Source organism: Canis lupus, chromosome 5 (genome assembly GCF_011100685.1).
Source record: "Canis lupus familiaris isolate Mischka breed German Shepherd chromosome 5, alternate assembly UU_Cfam_GSD_1.0, whole genome shotgun sequence".
NCBI classification, from domain to species: domain Eukaryota; kingdom Metazoa; phylum Chordata; class Mammalia; order Carnivora; family Canidae; genus Canis; species Canis lupus.
Window position 1 is genome coordinate 19,887,449 of NC_049226.1, and position 21,285 is coordinate 19,908,733.

The following is a 21,285-nucleotide window of genomic DNA, read 5'->3' on the forward strand; positions in this document are numbered from 1 at the left end:
AGGTTAAGAGTGCAAGCTTAGGTATCTAGAAGTCCTGGGGGAATCCCTAGCCTGCTTCTCATCAGAAGTGGGATGTTGTAACTTCTTGCAAGATACATCCATGAAGGCAAGAGAAACAAAAGCAAAAATGAACTACTGGGACTTCATCAAGATAAGAAGCTTCTGCACAGCAAGAGATACAGTCAACAAAACTAAAAGACAAACTACAGAATGGGAGAAGATGTTTGCAAATGACGTATCAGATAAAGGGCTAGTTTCCAAGATCTATAAAGAACTTCTTAAACTCAACACCAAAGAAACAAACAATCCAATCATGAAATGGGCAAAAGACAAAGAGAAATCTCACAGAGGAAGACATAGACATGGCCAACACGCACATGAGAAAATGCTCTGCATCACTTGCCATCAGGGAAATACAAATCAAAACCACAATGAGATATCCCCTCACACCAGTGAGAATGGGGAAAATTAACAAGGCAGGAAACCACAAATGTTGGAGAGGATGCGGAGAAAAGGGAACCCTCTTACACTGTTGGTGGGAATGTGAACTGGTGCAGCCCCTCTGGAAAACTGTGTGGAGGTTCCTCAAAGAGTTAAAAATAGAACTGCCCTACGACCCCACAATTGCACTGCTGGGGATTTACCCCAATGATACAGATGCAGTGAAATGGCAGGACACCTGCACCCCGATGTTTATAGCAGCAATGTCCACAATAGCCAAACTGTGGAAGGAGCCTCGGTGTCCATCGAAAGATGAATGGATAAAGAAGATGTGGTCTATGTATACAATGGAATATTCCTCAGCCATTAGAAACGACAAATACCCACCATTTGCTTCGATGTGGATGGAACTGGAGGGTATTATGCTGAGTGAAGTAAGTCAATCGGAGAAGGACAAACATTATATGGTCTCATTCATTTGGGGAGTATAAAAAATAGTGAAAGGGAATAAAGGGGAAAGGAGAAAAAATGAGTGGGAAATCTCCGAAAGGGAGACAGAACATGAGGGACTCCTAACTCTGGGAAATGAACTAGGGTTGGGGGAATGGGAGGTGGGTGGGGGGGAGGGGCTGACTGGGTGATGGGCACTGAGGGGGGCACTTGATGGGATGAGCACTGGGTGCTATTCTATATGTTGGCAAATTGAACACCAATAAAAAATAAATTTATAAATAAATAAAAGAAAAAGAAGTGGGATGTTGGCCAGAACAGCAGCAATCCGTTTTAGACCAAAAGGGCAGATTGAAAAAAAAAAAAAAGCCAGACAGTGATAGAAGAGGCAGTGATGATTGTCCCACGTGGAGAAGCCTTTTTTTTTTCCTTTTTTAAGATTTATTTATTCATGAGAGACACACAGAGAGAGGCAGAGACACAGGCAGAGGGAGAAGCACGCTCCATGCAGGGAGCCTGATGCAGGACTCAATCCCGGGACTCCAGGATCACGCCCTGGGCCAAAGGCAGGCACCAAACTACTGAGCCACTCAGGGATCCCCTGGAGAAGACTTTATAGGTGTATCTTCATGAGCGTTATTTCCTGACACGCTGCTAAGTGAATGGCATTAATGACAATAATATATTACTATCCAGTCTTTTCTAGGCAGTTCACGGGAACTATATCATATAAACTTTCTAACAACTCTGTGAAGTCAAGACAATCATTATCTCCATTGTACAGATGAGGAAACTAGGTGCTGGGGAGGTTCAAGGTCACACATAGTAAGTGGAAGAGCTGGGATCTAAAATCTGGCCATCTGACTCAGGCCCCAAAGGCTTACAAAGGACACCAACTCTCCTTCAGAAAAGTGCTACAACAGTTGAGTAGAGGGAAATCTACTCTGCGAGGCAGGACCTAAAAAGATCGTGCAGAGTAGGGATTTGAGCTGGGTCTCCAAGGATATGGAGAGGTGAAGACAGAAGGAAGGAGGAGAATGGGCTGAGAGCAAGGTCCTAGGCTGAGGGGAGACAGGATGGGGAGCCTCCGGCCAGGACGAGGGGCAGGAGCAGGGCAGGGAAGGGCCAGGCTAGAAGGGTGAGCAAGACAGTGGTCCCCGCAGAATGAGGGGTTAGCATCTGTCTGGTGGTGGTGGGAGGGAAGTGCAGATGCCAGAGTAGGTCACAGACAAATGGTAAAGAGGGAGGAGGATGTCAGGTCACAGGTTTGGGGCTCAGGGCCTGGAAGACAGCATATGTCATTAACAGAAAGAAGTAAGTCAGGGCCAGGAATGGGGAAGGGTGAGGGGAGGATGAAGAGCCCGTTGCTAGACACAGCATCTTTCCAATGGTGCCCGGACGGTCACACAGAGGCCTCCGGGAGGTAGCTCAAGTACAGCCCTGTGGCCTGGGGAGGAGGAGATGGGGAAGGGGGTCTGAGGGCCAGCTGGACCCAGGAGAGGAGACAGGAGCTCTGAGCGAGAAGCTGCAGAAAGAAGGAAGGCAGGGAGCTAACCCTGGAGAATCCATGAAGGATGAGGCCGAGGGGGTGGGAAGAGAATGAGGGTCCGAGGGAAAAGAAACACCAGTGTTCATGGAAGCCAGATGTCCACTCTCCCTTTGTTGGGCAGAGAATCGGGGTTATAATAGGGGGAGACTAAGCTGGGGCCCTCAGAGCCCGGCTCCTGCCATCATGCAGCATGGTGACCCTGCCCGCCTGGGATGCAGATGTGGAGGGCCGCTGACAGAGGTCTCACTGCTCCCCAATCTCCTCTGTCACCTGTCAGCGGTCACCAGCATTTTCTCAGGTGAGCCCCGGACTCCCTTAAAAGGAGCCCTGTTTTCAGAGAAAGATGGAGTTTTGTCATGCAGAAAGAATCTGCCAAGAGAGAAATGACTCTGATCCTAATTGAAACCAGCTTCACCACCTTCTCTTCCCTGACAGAGAACATCAATCTTGAAATATCATCGGGTGAGCTTGTCTCTACCAATTCAATAGTGTCAAAAATATTAAATTGGCATGAAAGTATGAATATTAATAATGGAATATCACTGACATGCATTATTGGTGCATTACTTTTAAAGAGAGTGAAACTTTTACATTTATAGCTTTGACACAGACCCAATCATCGTTAATTTTAGAGCTCCTTATGCTTTTCCCCCAACCCCCACAAGGGGTTACCCGAGCCTCTTCAATGGGGAACCTCGCTGGGCATTTCACAACGGCTGCTGAGGGTCAGAGATGTTCACTGTCAGCTCTGTTGGGCCTACTTTGCTCTGGTTTCAGTGCTAATTACATCGTGCTTCATTTAACGTCTGGGAATAGGCCAGTGTGTTATCCTGAATCAGCATGATGATAGTGTGACTCCCTCTTTGGTGTTTTTCAGATCAGAACGGATACTCCTGGAAACCCCGCCAGGAGATCCTGGTTCCTCCACTGAAGGGAACAAGGCCCACACTCAGGGATAGGGGAGTCTCAGGTTCCAGTGGAGAAGCTGTATGTAGGAGATGATTCAGAGCACTGCCCTACAGACCGACACTACCTCTGTGATCCTGCACAGGTTAATTAATCTCCGAAGCTTGGTTTTCTTGCCAGAAAAAATGAGGATAACAGTAGTATCCAAGAGAAGAGAATAGGATGTCGTGAGCCTCATGGCCGGCATGCAGCAAATGGTGGCTTGTGTGATCATTGTTGGAATAACAGAGCAAAACATCCTTACCTCTCTCTTCTCTTACAGAATGGTGGTACAGAAAATACCATGATCACATAAAGTGAGGAGGCAGGCTGGGGGACTTATGCAGGGGCTGTGAAGAGCCTGATGTCATTAGTGTTGGGCAGTTCTTGTAACTTTAAGACTGTATTGAAAAAAAAAAAAAAAGACTGTATTGACATGATGGGACAGGATTTGCTGACATGCTGTATCGGGATAAAGAAATCATGCATGCCACATGTCAGCTTTGGAGGATCCCTAGTGTTTTATAAAGAACAATAGTAAAGTGAGTTCCTAATTCACCCGTGTCCCTTGTTTATCCTCTCAATAAGAAATAAGGAAGGAGAGACGTCTGGGTGGCTTAGTGGTTGAGCGTCTGCCTTTGGCTCAGGGCATATCCCGGGATCCTGGGATCGAGTCCTGCATGGGGCTCCCCACAGGGAGCCTGCTTCTCCCTCTGCCTATGTCTCTGCCTCTCTCTCTCTCTCTGTCTCTCATGAATAAATAGATAAAATCTTTAAAAAAATAAAAAAGAAGAAAGGAAGGAGGTGTGGCCAGTATGCTGCTGTCAAAACGTGCTCTTACTCTGGGCCACGTTCATTATGCTGGGGCGTGTGTGCTGCACTGGAGAAATCTGTGCCAGAGCATAAACCTGGTATGTTCTCCTGGCACTTCAATTTTACTTGATTATAAGTTATAGAAAATAATAGTGATGTTAAGACAAACAGATAAATTTCATGGAGTACAATATAAAACTTGCAAGGATTTTTTTTTTTTAACTTGCAAGGATTTTTAAGATAAAACAGATCCAGCAAAAAAAAAAAATGTCATGCTCTCTGCTCGTAGACCCTGCAGGGGCTCACGTTCATTCCGTCAGCAGCCCTTCAGTGAGGAAGTCGGAGAAACACTGGTTTCAGGTATCTAGTTGGAGCCCCTATGACAGAGCGACTTCGCGGAACAGGATGAAGACTTATTTTAATATTCAATCATCTGAAGTAATGTCCCTGAGGAGTGATGATGACATTTCTCTTTTCAAAACGCTTATACTATTTCCACCAACACTTCTTACTTCACCTCACTTTAAATGATCTCTCTTGGCAGATTTCAGAGGAAACACCATGCACAGCATTCTGAGGTCTGCCCGAGTCCTGACTGGCAGTCTCCAGGCTGAACAATGGCAATTATGTCTTCTGATTATTTCACCATAAATGTGCCAAATTACTAGAGCAGGAGGAAAGCACAAACTGGTGGGGAAGAACAGCAACACTGCAGAACACGTTCCCATGGCTGGTTCTAGAAACTAGAAGGAGGCGCTCCCACCTCCACAGGAAGCAGAGCGCCCCCAAACAGCAGTAAGGGCTGAGCCCTGGCGATATAAACCTTGCAACCCCAGCATAAGCTCCTCTGGAGTACTTCCTGTGAGCCCAGTGCTCTACACACCTCACCAGGACCCTTCGACAAGTCTACGGGTCCTGTTCTACAGATCAGGAAGGTCAGGCCTGACTGCAGAGCTCACAGCCCAGCCACCAGGAAACACTGGTGGCTCTCCCGCATTCACTTCTGGACCCGGCCCCGCCAGCCTGACTCCATCATGTGGAAAAGGATCTCTCTTCTTACCTTCAGAGCCCACTCACAATCCACTATTGCCTTCTGGTAGTCCCCGAGTTTTAGATAAGCCTGTAACGACACAAATGGCTATGTTCACACACACTTCTGAGGCAAACGGTCTCCAGTTAACATAGAAAGAGCAGTCCAATGAGAGACAGGTGATGAGAGGTGACTGGCCACTACCTGTGCCGGTCGGGGTGCCAGCTGGGGACGGATGGCACCTCGACACTGGCTGAGTTTAATGAAGGAACTACTGAGAAGCTAAAGGCAAGGCTCAGGGAAACCAGCAGGAATGTTACAGAACCCCAAGGCTGGCAGCAGGGGATTGAAGGGGCGGGATGAGCCATAGGCGAACAGGAGAGGACAGCTTTGTGAACAGTGCTGCCGAGGGGAGCTGAGGTCTTTAGAGGAGCTGCAGGTGGGAGAATAAATACCCCAACTCTCACTCCCTTCCTTCCTTCTGATCTCACTGGCTGAAGCCAAATGCAAGCTAGAAAGCTGATAAGTCAGGGGACTAGTCCACAGAGTCAGCCCCCCAGGGTACAGAAGGCAGGGCAGAGAAGGATTTGGAAAGGCAAAAGAAAATACGTAGCATGTGAAATACATCTACAAAGAAAGAGCTGGCTTCTAGAGTCTACCTCACTGTGGATGTTCCAGAAGGAAATCAAATGATAAAGGGCATTAAAAAGATAGTAGCAAGCATTGGTGAGAGTGTAGAAAAATCAGAACCCTCATACATAGCTGGTGGGAATATAAAGTAGAGCCACTTTGGTAGGACAGTCTGGCAGCTCTTTAAAGGGTTAAACACAGAGTTACCAAATGATCCCGCCACTCCTCGGTGTATACATATGTGCACATAAAAACTTGTGCACAGGTGTTCATAGCAGCATTATTCATAGGAGCCAAAAGTCAGAAACAGTTCAAATGTCTATCAACTAATGAATTGATAAATAAAATGTGGTCCATCCATACAATGGTGTATTATTTGGCAATAGAAAGGAAGGAAGCACTGATATATACTACAGCATGCATGAGTCTTGACAACATGTTACAAGAAAGAGGCCAGACACAAAAGGAAAAATACCACATGACATCATTGATATGAAATGTCCAGAACAGACATTCTTTCTATGGAGATATAAAGCCAATTTGTGATTGCCTTGGGCTGAGGGTGGGGGTGGACGGGAGGAATGGGAGGGGTAGGGACTACTCCGAGGGCATGGGGTTTCTTTTTGGGATCCTGAAAATGTTCTAGAATTGCTTATGGTGATGGTTGCACAACTCCATGTGAAAAACACGGAGTTGTACACTTCAAATGGGTGAAATGCATGTTATGTCAATTATATCTCAATAAAGCTATTACTACAAAAAAAAAAAAAAAAGATAAAGTTCTGCTCTTGCCTCATAAGCACAGCAAGAGAGGATCCTTGGGTGGCTCAGTGGTTTAGTACCTGCCTTCGGCCCAGGGCATGATCCTGGAGTCCCGGGATCGAGTCCCACATCAGACTCCCTGCATGGAGCCTGCTTCTCCCTCTGCCTGTGTCTCTGCCTCTCTCTCTCTCTCTCTGTGTGTATGTGTGTGTCTCTCATGAATAAATAAATAAAATCGTTAAAAATAAATAAATAAATAAAATAAGCACAGCAAGAAGGCAGAGATGGAGAAAACGGGCTGACACTTAAAGGTCAGACCATCACTATGATCCATCGGTGCCAAAAGCTCCAGGGGCCTCTTTTGGGATCCCCTAGAATTGGGGAAAATCTTGAAAATCAAGAATTGACTCAGAATCCTGGGATCCGCTCAATCTAAACTGAATTGAGTTCATTTATAGTCTCAAAGAACTAATGGCACATAAAGTAACGAAGGGCTGTGTGACAGCAAGCATAACAGCTCCTCTACCTCTGGATTAATTATTGGACACACAGCGGTCAATCAGTTCTTATCAAGATGAACTAAATAGACTTTACGCACTCTTCTTTTGGAAAGTTCCCAGGAAGCAGCAATGATCACTCTGGTGTAAAAAAGGAAAACCAGGTACCTGGAGGATGAGAGGTTTTCCCAGAGCCCTCATGAGTCACCCCAACTAGAGCTGATACATGTGTAGGTTTGCCCCTGATCTAAACTGTCCTAGGGCACCGTGACATTCTCATCAAGAACTCTGAGATATTTACGTGGTCAAGCCAATTACAGGGGATCTAAGCATTCATCCTACGTGAGGAGAGAGCAAGCACTAGCCATACAGCTTTTCACACGGATAGAAAGGGAGCTGCTGTATAGTGCTTTCATTAACTCGGGTTCTGTACTAATTGAAGATAACCACTCTTTGAACTGTCCATTCCATAAAGCACCATCCTTTCCCCTGGGGCTTGGGATTTCATTTGAAAATCAGAGGATGCGAGGAGGAGACTCAGCATCCTTTTAGACAAACAAACGAAGCCACAGTTCCGTGACATTGCTATTCAGGAGACATACAGACTCTGAAAATGCATACGTGGGCTCCAACAATTTCTCTACACGGCTTTTTACTTTTTCTTTCTTTGTTTCTTTTTCTTTTTCTTTTTTTTTAAGGCTTGGATTCAAAACCCTATAAATTCCCTGTTCTCTTTGGCTTTTCCACATTTTAAAAAGAACTACTTTTCCAAATGGCAATTAAACTACTGATTTATCTAAATTACACCAGCAATCTATTGATCATAACATTAACTCCAGGAGAAAAACAGAGAGATGAAAGGGTAGGTTTTGGGTTTTTTTTTTTTTTTTTTTTTTTTGCTTTTTTTCTCTAGCAAGCAGCAACACTCAATTCACAGGCTCCTTATTAAGTGTTTTCTAACACTGCATACAAACAGGGGAGGCATTTTAAAAATAGTCAGTGGTGATTCGGTGGTTCATAACACCAGGCAGCACATTTTGCATTTATTTGTCTCTCAATAAGCTTTCTCTTCGGGGAAAGCTGAGAGGAATTACTTCCCCAAAGCTCTTCATTACATTTGCTTATTTTTATCCACACCCATTCTTAATGTGATTCTCCAGAATCTCATCAAAGTGCTGCTTAAACCTGAGTACAGTAAAAAATGTAACTAATTTAGACAGATCAGTGTGGAGACCATCTGAACTAGATATAAATCTGAATTATGTAACATTTTAAAAGCAGTTCAATTTTACTACTTTCAAATAACTTCGAAGTAACAAGACTGGAAAAGCCCCAGTAGGAAAATGCTTGGAGACCAAATCTGGGGAAAAGTAAAAACGAATTACAATTATCATATTAATTGCTTGCATTTGAATGCTTCTTTCAAAGTGTCAACAGAAACTTAGTTCCCTTAAATGGACTGATTGTTCCTTCAGTTTAGGTAACTTAACAAGGATTTATTAAACATCTATTATAAATAGAGCATGGAGGGGGAAAGTATATGGAAAAGTTTATAATCTCGTTAGGGGGATGAAATGCCAATGACCACTAAGTAAACCTCTTGCCATTTTATTTACCAAATTGACTCCCCATATCAATTTTTCTCCAGAAATGGGGCTAAGCAAGCGGCAAATCGACTGTAGTCTGATTTACCCAAACTGCCAAACTATTACGGTTACACTGTGCTCAGATTCATTTATCATTAAATCACTATCACCCTCAGACTTCTTGGCCTCCAAATGCCCTGTTTCTTGCTTTCCACCTTCTTCTTCGACCTCCCACAGCAGGACGTTCCTGATCCCGAGTTACAGAAATTGGAGCTGATGAGGGCTCCTCCTGTCAACGACATGGTGTCAAGTGCACCTCAAATGGGTCCTGCTGACATCTCCTGATTATGCCCATAAATCTGCCACTTTTTCAGGCCTAAGCCACAGAGAGCTCTACCACAGGCAGGCTCAGGTGCTTTTCAAAGATAAGGTCACATGTGATGTGAGGTTTTTGTTTCAACTGAGATTTATCAACCTTGTCCCTTCATTAAGTAGTAGATGATAAACATCTGCATGATGGTTGTCACCCGGTGTCCCACGAAACTGAGCTCATCTGTGATATAAAATGGAAGTATTAGGGAGTTCAGAAACTCAAAATTTCTGAGAATTTGGGTCTAGGGCAGCCTGGGTGGCCCAGCAGTTTAGCGCTGCCTTCAGCCCAGGGCCTGATCCTGGAGACCCGGGATCGAGTCCCATGTTGGGCTCCCTGCATGAAGCCTGCTTCTCCCTCTGCCCGTGTCTTTGCCTCTCTCTCTCTCTCTCTCTCTCTCTCTGTCTTTCATGAATAAAACCTTAAAAAAAAAAAGAATTTGGGTTTAGGCCTATCAGCTACCCAGCCAACCCCGGTCATGGAATCTGAATCCAACAGGGACTGAGACAATGAGTCTGAGAGTAACCCTGAGGAGTTCAGGCTACCAGCAAGAGGGGGATGGCCATGCCACGGATGGCAGGATCCGTCCTTATGGGTTGCTTCATTCCCTGGTTTTACCCTCAGTGATATGTGGGAGCTGGCATGTACCTCCCAGAGGACCGTTTCTATGTAGCTCTTCCCAAGTCCTCCTTCTGTCCATGCAAGTTGGCGGCTTGAACTTGGACGGTGGTGTCAGTGCTGGTCCCTGCGAATCAGCTTCCACCACACCCCAGCCAGAACCACCTGTTGAACACTGTTGGGCACAACACTGCTACCATCTAGTCTCATCTTTGGTTTCACAAGCTCTGTGGCAACTGTCCCCTGAGAGAACAGCCACGGACACAGTGCTGGCTCACTGACCTGGGCTCGGTTGGTGTACAGCACTTTCATGTCCTTCACCTTGTTCAGACCCTCACTGTAGCACAGGACAGCTGCATTGTAGTCGCCTCTGGCAAAGGCTTTGTTCCCCTTGTCTTTGAGGGCTAGGAGAACAGAAGTCACACAGGTGAGCTCTCCCCACGCACTGGGAAACTCTCTCATTCTTTATTCCCCTGACTTTGCCATTCTGCCTCAGAGGTCAGAGCTTCCATCAATCCAGAGGAGGCCTGTCACTTGTTTCTCTGCAAACATTTCAGGATTGGCCTCTTTAAGGACTCTTTTCTCCAAACCCATCCCAAGTAGCTTCTCAGAAAAAAAGTAAAGGTTTCTGCCTCAAAACTCAGAACCTTCCCAAGCGTGCCACAAAGACCAAGTTTACACACTCAATGTCTCATAAAGAGGGCCAAATGAGCCAGTTTCTGGCCCAGGTGGAAGTGTTCAAACCCACAGCATGCACACCGCCAGGAGGTGCCCAAGTGCCAGACGCATCCTGCATGTGTGTCACCCCACCAAACACATGACCCCCCCTTCTTTCACTTCTCTCCCTTCTCACATCTTTGTTTTCTTGTTTCATTTTTCATTTTCACCTCTTTTCTGTGCCTCAGGCCAGCCCACAGTACCTCCTGTCCATCCCTCCCTACTTTCCCAGGATTGCTCAGGACCCTCCACCCTCTGTCTGATCTGCTAAGTCCCTCAATATGCTTTATTTACTTATTTTTTCCCTTTGACTTGGATTTTATTTTTTTATTTAAAAAAATTTAATAAAAATTTTTTAAACTTTAAAAAAAATATTTTAAAAATATTTTTAAAATTCAATTTGCCAACATATAGGATAACACCCAGTGCTGATCCCTTCTAGTACCCCTCACCCCCCAGATGCTTTAGAGAGAGGTCTGTCAGTGGTGGCTGATGGAGGGCTCTATCCTGCTCCCTGCCTGCTGCACAGGGACGGGGACAGACACCAATCACTCGTCATTTGTGTCTGGTTCCAAGGCCTCAAGCCCATGACGAACCCCCCTCCTTCCCCACCAACCAGGAGTCTCTCCATCCTCAAATATCAGCAGGCAGACTCATGATCTTTCTTGCACAAATCATCCCGGCTCTTGAAAAGTGAAGACTGACAATTACCATCTGCTAAGACTCTGTTTTCCCTTCTTCTCCTGGCACGTTCTTTTGCATCCAACTCCATAGATGCCAAGAAGGCTTCTGACAGCAGGGTAATTTCAAGTATTAAAGAGAAAAATCCAAATATTATAATCAGTTCTTTAGCTCAAATTCAGAAGAAAGCTTCTTTAGAGCTTTAGAGTCGCACATCTCATGCATACATATGGGAGCACACACACACATATGCATGCACACACAGACACACACATGCACACAGATTCTGAGGCAAATAAATGACAATTTTCTTAATTTGACATTAAATGGTAATCTGTGTGATGTATTATTATGCATGATGGCTATGTCTATGCTTCACATTTGAATTATTGCCTTTTAAAGTTTTTCTTTAAAGGCAGACTTTTTTGTTCCCTTTAGCATAATGAGCTTCTGAGCTGGGCAACAGACAAGCTACCCAGATCCCTTGAGCAGCTAAGAGTAAATTGGATGATAAAAAAAAGCTGAATTCAGCTTACAAAAGCCTGGCCAGGAGAAAATAGAGAAAAGCCTCTGAGTGCTATCCCCTCTGACTAGTAAGAGAATTGGCTGATCAGTTGGTTTTTGTTCATGGGTTCTTTGTAAGCCCAGAGGCTATCATTTAAGGATCTGGGAGCTATAATCAATAAACACTGATCCTAAATAAATAACACACATTAGGAAGAGAGATGCTGTCCTTACCTGAGTTTATCTCATCTGCATTCTGCAGGGCACAGGTTATCATGAAAACAAAAAAACAGATTTCAAAAACCATTCTCTGACTTATACATAGACGAACCAAGAAGGCAGATCCCTTACAAGGGGGAAGTAGGGTCATTTCCTCTAACCATCAATACTGAAGGGCCCCAATTTCATAGGGCTTGCTTTCAACCAGGAGATCTGATTAAGGGCACAGCTGTAATGGAGTGAGCAGGTCAAGAGACCCCAGCTGTGGCTGTAGGAGTTGGAAATATGAGGCAGAACATATTACCTTTACAGTACAGCTTAAATATTGCTCATGAGCTCAGGGGCGGGGGGAGAGGCCAAATTTTCATTAAAATAAACCCATTGTTTAAAGATGACTCAGAAAGACAAAGAAAAAAAATCAGAGTTTATACTTCATTATGGAAAATAAATCTAGTGAGTCTAAAAAGCGCAAGACTGAGATCCCTGGGTGGCTCAGTGGTTGAGCAGCTGCGTTTGTCTCAGGGTGTGATCCTAGGATCCAGGATCAAGTCTCACATCAGGGTGCCTGCTCCTCCCTCTGCTTGTGTCTCTGCCTCTCTCTCTGTGTCTCTCATGAATAAATAAAATCTTTTAAAAAATTAAAAATGCGAGACTATTTCAGCCTCTCCAGATAGTTTGAGGTTAAACTAGCATTTCCTCTGCTCCAATGTAGACCTCTTCTCTGCATCTGCTTATATAACCCCATAATAGAGAAAGAAACCTCCATGGGAGCTTGTGAACGGTTGATCGTCGTCTTGTTCAGGGTGGTCCGGCACCCATCCTCCTCCGGGACCTCCTCTGTATACAGTAGCCTCTGTTCTGTCTCCAGGATAGCTTTCTGCTGTATGCGTGGGTCATCAGAATTCATCTCCTGGATTAAACTGGCTGGAGGTGTAGAAATCAGAAGTGAAACATCCAAACAAGGTCTTCAAAAGGAAACAACTCAGGAATGGTGCAGAACATTCACAGGGAAGAACTTTTGTTTCTCTGGCTTTGTTGCCATATGACTGACATGCAACATTGTGCAAGGAGAAGGTACACAAGTGAGATGATCTGATTCACCGGCCTATGGTGAAGTGATCCCACAATAAGGTTAGTTAGCACATCCATCTCCTCATGTAATTTCAATTTTTGCATGTGTGGTGAGCACATTTAAGCACATCAACTTTCAAGCATGAAATCCATTAATTTTTTTTTTTAAGATTTATTTATTTATTTTGGAGTGAGTGAGGGAGCCTGGGGGCGGGCAGAGGAGAAAGTGGAGAGAAAATCTTAAGGGAACTGCGCACTGAGTGTGGAACCTGATGAAGGACTTAAAAGCTCTCCTTCCCAGTCTTCACTTTATGGCCTGCTCAGCTCAAATCCCATGATCCATCACTCGGCCGGCCACCTGTCCACATACTGAACTCCCTCACCCTCCCAACCTACCTGCCAGACAAAACAACTCCAAATCCAACTTCCCACTTTTCTAGGCCTTTGTTATGGATGTGGAGTACAGATAAAGACAGATGGACACCAGTGAGAGCTGGTCCTAACATAACTGGCTCTGCAATGTTGTCCAGCAAGCCTACTGCTAGCCTAGTATGGTTCTGACACCAGTGCCCATGTGTGGTTTTCCCCCACATCACCATGCAATTCTGACCCCAGCTCGGTGTCTTATAACTCAACTCAATTCTGATACCATCTACCTGACGTAGTGTCACATCCCACGGGTCAAGGGCTTAGTGCCATGAGACCACCTACTCTCCACTTCCCACTTCACATGCCAGTTGCAAGTCCGGGTTGTCACCTATGCTTCTGCCCTAATGGCTAGCTCAGACGGTCCCACCACCTTCTCCGCCTCTGGTTTGATTAATTTGCTAGAGCAGCTCACAGAACTCAGAGAAACATTTTACTTACTAGATCATCAGTTTTTTTAAAAGGATACAACTCAGGAACAGCCAAATGCAAGGGGTGGATAGGGCTTGAGATGGTACATGAGAAGGTGGTGCAGAGCTTCCAGGCTCTCTGAGTGAATCCCACCCCCAAAATCTCCATTTGCCAACCTGGAAGCTCTCTGATCTTGGTCCTTTGGGGGCTTTATGGAAGCATCACTATATAGGACTGATTAAAATATTATTGACCATTGACAATTAATTCAACTTTGGGTCTCTCTCGCCTTCCCAGGGGGTTGGAACTTTATCACAGGGTTGGTTCCCCTGGCAACCAGCACCCATCCTCACTCATTCCAAAAGTCACTCATTTGCATGAGCTCAGAAGTGATTGAAAGGGGTTTGTCATGAATATAAAGATGACTTTATCTGTCTTATCACTTAGAAGTTCCAAGAGTTTTAGGAGTTCTTTGCCAGGCACAGGGACAAAGATAAAAATATGTATTTTTTATTATAAGTCACGGTATCACACCCAAGCAAGTCATCTTATCCTTCTCCCACGGATTTTAAAAAACTGCCTCCAACCAAGGGAGCCCTTGTGCATTGTCGGTGGGAATACAAACTGGTGCAAAAAATTAGAACAAGAATTACTCTGTGATCCAGTAATTCTACTACTGGCTATTCACCCAAAGAACACAAAAACTCCAATTTGAAAAGATATATGCAGCCTTGTGTTTATTACAGCAATATTTACAATAGCCAGGTATATGGAATATCACTGAGCCATAAAAAAAGAATGAGGTTTTGCCATCTGCAACAACATGGATGGAGCTAGAGAGAGAGTATGATGCTGAGAGAAACCAGATAAAGACAAATACCATATGATGTCATTCATGTGGAACTTAAGAAACAAAATGAACAAAGAAGAGACAAAAAAATCAGTCTTTTAAGGACACAGGATAAACCTGTGGTCACCCTCCTACCTCTCTGGCCATTGCTTTTGGTCTCCTTCGCCTGCTCCTGCTCCCCCGTCCCACCCACCTTCTAAACTGGGTGAGCCTTAAGGCACTGCCTAAGCCATCTTCTCTCTTCAAGGACCAGTTCCCTAGGTATTCCCATTCTCTGCCATGGCTCTAAATACCATGTATAAGCCAGGGCCTCCTCAATGGACATGCTCAGCTCTATTCTCTCCTGGGCTCAGACTTGCAAAGCCAAGTGCCCTCTGAACATCTTCGCTGTGATGTCTAACTCATCAATCCTGACCTGCCTGTCCTCCTTCCCCTCTGAGTGCACCCCTCTCCCCAAATCTCTAATCACCAGAATGTTCTTCCCCCAAATGTCCTGCATCTCAGCAGATGGCCACACCATCCACCTGGCATTCGACTCAAAACTTTTAAGACTCATTCTTGAGTCTTTGTTCTCTCTCTGCCCTTGTAGCCATCAAACTCGAAAGCTTGTCAAGTAAATCCTGATTACATCTCAAGTCCATCTACTCGTGCCCATTCCTTCTGCTACAACTCTAAACCCAGCCGGTCTCTTTTCCCTGGAGCGTCCTAACAGCCTCCTGCCTGGGCTTCCAGCATCTGTCCTCCTTCCCTTCCATGTGCTTATCTCTACATCCATCCTTGCCATGACCAGAATGACTTTTCTAAGGTGTAAATCTGATCATGTCCCCGCACTGAGTCAACCCTCCAATTGCTCGCAGGGTGAATATGAATTCCCCATTGTGGCTTCCAAAGTCTTCCCTGATCTCGCCTTTCTTGACTCAGATGGGACCTTCTCTCTGCTATCTCTTCTCACCAGCCTTACAGAGCTTTATATGCCTCCAGGTTCTTAAAGGCACTGTGGTCTTGAACTCCCAGTTTTCGTACCTACTTTCTCTCTACTTAGAATATCCCCTTGCTCTCTTCCCAGTGCCCCACTGACTCCTATTCACACTTCAGATTTTTGCTTAAATCTCATGCTTTAGGAAACTTATAAAACTTATAAAACCTTATAAAACTCCTGTAATGGACTGTAGTATGGCCCTCACTCCATTCATACACTCATACCTTAGCCCCCCAGTGTGACTACTGATAGAGAGCCTTTAAAGGAGTAATTAAGGTTAAATTAGGTCATAAGGATGGGGCCCTAAACAAACTGGACTGGTGTCCTTACAAGAACAGGAAGAGGCACTGGGATGTGTACAACAGAGAAAAGGCCACGTAAGGACTCAGTGAGAAGGCAGTCATCTCCAAGCCAAGAAGAGAGGCCTCAGGAGAAATCAAACCTGCTGATGCTTCCATCTTGCACTTCCAGAACCATAGAAAGGAAGTTTCTACTTGTGAGCCATCCAGCCGGTGGTCTTTTGTTACAGCAGCCCAACCAGACTAATACAACTTGTAAACTGAGTTAGTGTCTTGTACTTTGCAAATCTCTCTTTGTATCACACATCACACTAGAGATCATTTGTTTCATATCTGTTCTCTCCACTGGGCTCTAGATACCAGGAAGAAAGGGAGTTCTTGGTTATTGTTCCTGTAGTCTCCAGAGCCTAGCAATACTTAGTACATAGCAAGAGCCTAGGAAATGAATGTACAGAACCTGTACACGTGGCTACCAAATTTAAACTAATTGTAAATGAAAGAAAATTAGAAAGTCAGCTCCTGGGTAGCACTAGCCACCTTTCAAAGGTTCACAGCTGCATGGGGTTATGGGTTGCCAGAGTGGACCGTGTAGGTTACAGGACGTTTCCATTACCACAGAGAGTCCTAACGGCCGATGCTGCGATAGATGGTACCTGAAGAACGCTGAGCATGAATGAAAGCAAGCCAGGTAAAGAAAGAAGGGGAAGCAGAGGAAACAACAGAGGCAACATGCAGTGTGTAAACCATCAGAGGATGTGTGGGGAACCAGAAGCAGTTTGCTGCTGCTCAAGTGAGAGAGAGGGAGAGGCAAGAGGGAAGGACAAGGTCATGGGAGGACTTAAGTCCCCGATGAGAGCTTGAAGTTTATTGTGGCTGCTGAGAGAATCCAAGCAGAGAAGTGTCTGGGTCAGATTTGCATTTGAGATACATTACTCTGTGGGGAGCTCAAGCCTGGAGGCAGGAACAACAATCAGGGGGCTGTTGAAACAGTCTGGGTCAGAGAACCGGAACAAAGGGAAGGGCAGGGAGGACAGAGCTGGAGAAGCTGAACTGGATGGCGGATTGAACGTGAGGGTGAGGGGTGGCATGAATCCAAGGTGACTTGTAAACTTCTGGACTTGCCACCAACTGAGACTAGAATGAAGAGGAAGGTAGGAGAAGTAGGTTTTATTTGGGAGGAAGAGGGCAAAGGGGCAGAGCAATGATCACTGGATTTTGGACGCATTAAGTTTGTGGTGTTGGTGGGGTGCTACGGATAGGACAGCTGGTGCAGAGTCTGAGGCTCAAGAGAGATGTGGGGGTGGTGAGTAGACAGGCTGCAGGAAAATCCATGTCCCTGAACTAGAGCACCCGAAGACAAATGTGAGCAGCAAGCTGGCCAAGGCCAGAACTCTGCAGAACAACATTTAGGGAGGGGCAGAGGAGAGCCTGTGGATGATCATAAAGGATGCATTATGGATGTGTCTGTTATCAAGTTACCCAAACTATTTTTAAAACCATTTTAGTCCTCTGGGTTCAAACAGCCTGCCGGAAGGAGCAATTTCAACATATTTCCATTGGATATGTAAGGTTTGTTTGATTGTTGGTTTGCCTGTTTCCATCATCAAACGAGCTCCCTCAAGTCTGAGTAGAAACCAGTTGCTTGGGAATCTCTTGAATGTGATTTGTGGGATCACAGAAGGTCCTTTGAGATCCCACCTGTCTGAGCTGGGGAAGGAGAGGACTTCTTCCCTAGAGACTGGGGTATGACAGCCATGAGCCATCCATGTAATGAGATGGACTCTGAGGGAAAGCCAATTGATTTTGCCCCTGCAGCTCAAAATCAGAAATGGCTCTGCCCTAAAATAAGAGGGATTCCAGAATGATCTACAAGGTTCCTGAGTGATCTCAGAGGGAACAGCTAGGCTCCTTTGATGTGGATTCCACACAGAAGGGGACAAAATATGGAGGAGGGCTGTCAGTCTCAATTCCAACCAGAATGTTAATGGCTTCTCTAATACCAATTAACAGCCACAAAATACTACCCCAGGCTCTAATATTACTTGCTTCTCAATACCCCTTCTGTTTAATTTCAATTACATTTTCCCTTAGAGTCATAAACCTATCAGGCAGCCTGGGAACTAACTCAGAGTGATCATTTCTCTTCAGTCACTCCACCTCGCCAATGTAGAATTTAATTTGTTTATGATTTACTGGTACTTACTGATTTCATCCACATTTTTAAGAAATTTCTGCAAATCTTCCTCATCAGCCATTGTGAACCAGAACACCTGGGGGAGGCGGCATAAGTGATGAAATTAATACTAATAAAACACTAAACAGAATTTATCAGGCTTATTAGGCTTCTAAAACCAAGAGCCAAGTGATTATTTTTAAGATGGATTTGTGTTCATAAATGTCATGAATAACAGCAGGGTGATCTATTTCACTCTGATTGCTATTAAGGCCAAGGGATACTCATTATTTGTGGTGATGCTTCTGGAAAGCTGTCAACCCTCTCTTCCAGTGGGAAAATTGCTCTGCGAAATGTTTCTCCAAAGCCAACATTCTGGGGGGGCTGGGGGGGCTCAGTTGGTGAAGCGTCTGCCTTTGGCTCAGGTCATGATCCCAGGGTCCTGGCATCGAGTCTCACATCGGACTCCCTGCTCTGCCAGGAGCCTGCTTCTCCTCCCTCTGCTGTTCCCCCTGCTTGTGCTCTCTGGCGCTGTCTCTCTCTCTCTCTTAAACAAATAAATAAAATCTTAAAAAAAAAAAAAAAGAAAAGAAAAAGCCAACATCAACTGCTGTGATTCTGGGACCTGGTGTAAAGGAGGGCAGGAGGCCAGAGGCTGACAGGCTAGCAGGAATAGAGAAGGACACTAACGCTTGACTCTGGTCATGAAAGGCCCACCCAGCCCGAAGCCTGGACCTGGCTGTGCGACTAGTAATCAGGAACTGGAGTATTTGCATTTCACTGTCCAAACTTAGTTTAAAATATAAGCCTGTGGCTTGTTTCTGATGAGCGAAGAGAAGCTAAAAATGGGCCGAAGGGATCAGAACTCGATGCCGCCGTGCACCAGCATCTCTTCTCCTTCTGGGTACTTTAGATGTATTACTTCTCTGTGGTTTGTGAGTAAACAGGCTTCGTGGTATACCCAGTAGTTCCCGAAGTTCATCCACAGACCATAAAAACCAGGCAAAAACTTGTTAAATACACAGACTCCTCCTAGCACCAAAGCTTCACAGTCAACTTGCCAGGGTACCCAGGTATGGCTAATTTTAAACTCTCTTGGGCTGATTCTGATCTATGGCTAGGTTTAGGATTTATGGCTAGGTTTAGTGGTAGTGCCGTTGCGTAGGCCCCGCTACCTGGAAATCTGAACTCTGCCGCGAGCAAGGTGGGAGTTATGCGACCCGGAGACTCCATCAGTTGCAAGCTGTGTGACCTCAGCTCAAGCCACCAACCTCTCTCAGCCTAACTCAGTCTATGGAAACGGTAATAGGAACCGAGAGAGGGTTAACTGAAAGCACCAGGCGTGCAACGAGCGGTAAAGGCGAGGCGCCCTTATCTGCAAAACGGGGGTGGGGACGTGTGGCTTCATTAAGCGAGCTAGGGCTCCTTCCGGCTCTAACATACAGCACCGAGGCCTAGTGAAGCGAGCTGACCTGCCCCAGGTGGTCGGGGCAGAAGGAAGATGCAGCACTTGCCCGGGTGTAAGAACACGCAGCCCGCGCCCAGCCCTCCGCCGCCCAGGAGACGCGCCCCGGGGAACCCGGCCGCCCGCTCGCCGCCCCGCCCCGCCCCGCCCCGCGCAAGGGGGCGGGGCCGACGGCACCGTTGCCTGGCAACCGCTCTGCAGCGTCCACCGGCCCCCATGCCGGAAGCGGAGGACCCCGCCACGGCCGACACGGGCCCTTCTGCCGCCGGGTCCCACACAGCATCCTCTGCTCGGCGCTGACGGCCAGATCCGCACCACATCGCAGGGCAGACCCCGGGCCACGCCGCCACACTGACCTGACACGCCCCGGGCCGGACAGGAAATGGCGGCAGTGGGCGGGCGCGGACGGGCCGGGGGCGTGGCCAGGGGCGGGGGCGTGGCTAGCGCGGGAGTGGGCGTGGCTAGCGCGGGAGTGGGCGTGGCCGGCGCTGGGGTTCCGCAGCGAGCTCGCTGCTAGGTGTCCGCGGAGCTGGTAGCCGGGCCTCCCCGGGAAGCACAAGCAGGTCCCTGAGCCTGCGCCAGGGTTTCGCCTCTTTTTCCTCTAAGGTCGGGGTATCACTCCCATCAGCTTACTATCCCTGGCCCAAAGAGGGGGACAACCTGCGGTGGGCTTGGGAGAGACAGGCTTGGCTGTGAATCCGGTTTTGCTTACTGGTAAACGTGAGACCTACAGTGAGCATGCATCTTCGAATGCATACACCGTTTTAAAGAGATTCCAGTCTGTTTTTTTAAAACAAAAGTTCAGTGTTAGTGTGCTGGGTTGAAAAGGGGAAGAAAGCAAATTTTGGGAAAGGTTCCATCTTGAGCTTAAACTAATGTTCAGAAACACGTGGGACTTCTTGGCAAATTTGTGGGTCTGTTTCAGAAACCTGTTGGGTAGGGGATGAGGAGCCCCTGGGGTTGAAACTTACCAGGAGGGCAGAGGGCTCCAGACATGGCCAGCTGGATCCAACATGGGTTGAGTAGAGTCTGTGGACTCTGTGCTGTGGCCTAGAAACGGCAGGATGCATATTTCAGCCTCCTGGAGAACAGGGGGCTGCTTGATGGAAATCTCCAGAAGGCGTTGGTATGTGTCACTACTGCTTGGGAACACCCCCGGTGGAGTGGAGTACACAGGGGCCAGGGAGTTCACTTGGCAGCAGAGCAGGTGCAGCTTCAGTGGAGTCCTTCTTATATACTCAGCAGCGGCAGGAGGCAGTAGGGCCTGGGGCCCAGCAGTAGAGTCACAGCAGCTGCTCTCAGGGACTGACATACCCCCTGAGAAGTAAGCAGAGTGGAAGTGTCTGGCAGTGCAGGGTTGCTTGTGCCAGCCACACCCCGGACATTCTCAGAAAGACACAGCTTCCTTTCCAGTGACCATGGAGCCTGTGGGCACTGATGGAAACAAAAACCAGGGACAGGTTATTGCTGTTAGTATCACCCTCTTTTCACCTCAGGCTGGGAGTTCTTGAGGACTCACAGGCAGAGTCTCCAACCTCAGGCTCCTTTTGTCATGTTGGGGGTGACAGGCTTCATTCCAAATCGCTTACTTCCTGTTCCACTACTCTTCACCAAACTCCTGTCCTGGACACCAGAGGGGTCTGCCCACAGCCATTCATTCGCGCATCTGTGTGTCGATTGTGGGTGGTCTACAGTGTGCCAGGTGCTGGAATGTCCCCCAGGTGAACTTGACAAATATTTATCACACGTGGAGTGATCAGGGGCTCTAGGACTAGTCAGCCTGTGTTCAAACCTCAGCT

General features: G+C 46.6%; 1 protein-coding gene across 5 annotated transcripts in view; it reads right to left on the bottom strand.

The window, feature by feature from the left end:
- Window positions 1-19,907, bottom strand: part of TTC12 (tetratricopeptide repeat domain 12) — a 45,063-nt gene extending 25,156 nt beyond the window's left edge. For 2 of the 5 annotated variants that reach the window (XM_038536142.1, XM_038536138.1), the window contains exons 1-7: window positions 19,843-19,907; window positions 18,052-18,118; window positions 12,573-12,736; window positions 11,828-11,849; window positions 11,120-11,197; window positions 9,974-10,095; window positions 5,259-5,318 (exon numbers count right to left, since the gene is read on the bottom strand). In XM_038536142.1, the coding sequence (XP_038392070.1) occupies window positions 5,259-5,318; window positions 9,974-10,095; window positions 11,120-11,197; window positions 11,828-11,849; window positions 12,573-12,736; window positions 18,052-18,103 (498 nt within the window). In that variant the 5' untranslated portion in view covers window positions 18,104-18,118; window positions 19,843-19,907. Of the gene's footprint in view, window positions 1-5,258; window positions 5,319-9,973; window positions 10,096-11,119; window positions 11,198-11,827; window positions 11,850-12,572; window positions 12,737-18,051; window positions 18,119-19,196; window positions 19,413-19,493; window positions 19,566-19,842 lie in introns of those variants that run through there. The other 3 variants (XM_038536143.1, XM_038536141.1, XM_038536140.1) reach the window with 3 other exon arrangements.
- Between the last annotated feature and the right edge of the window lie 1,378 nt (window positions 19,908-21,285).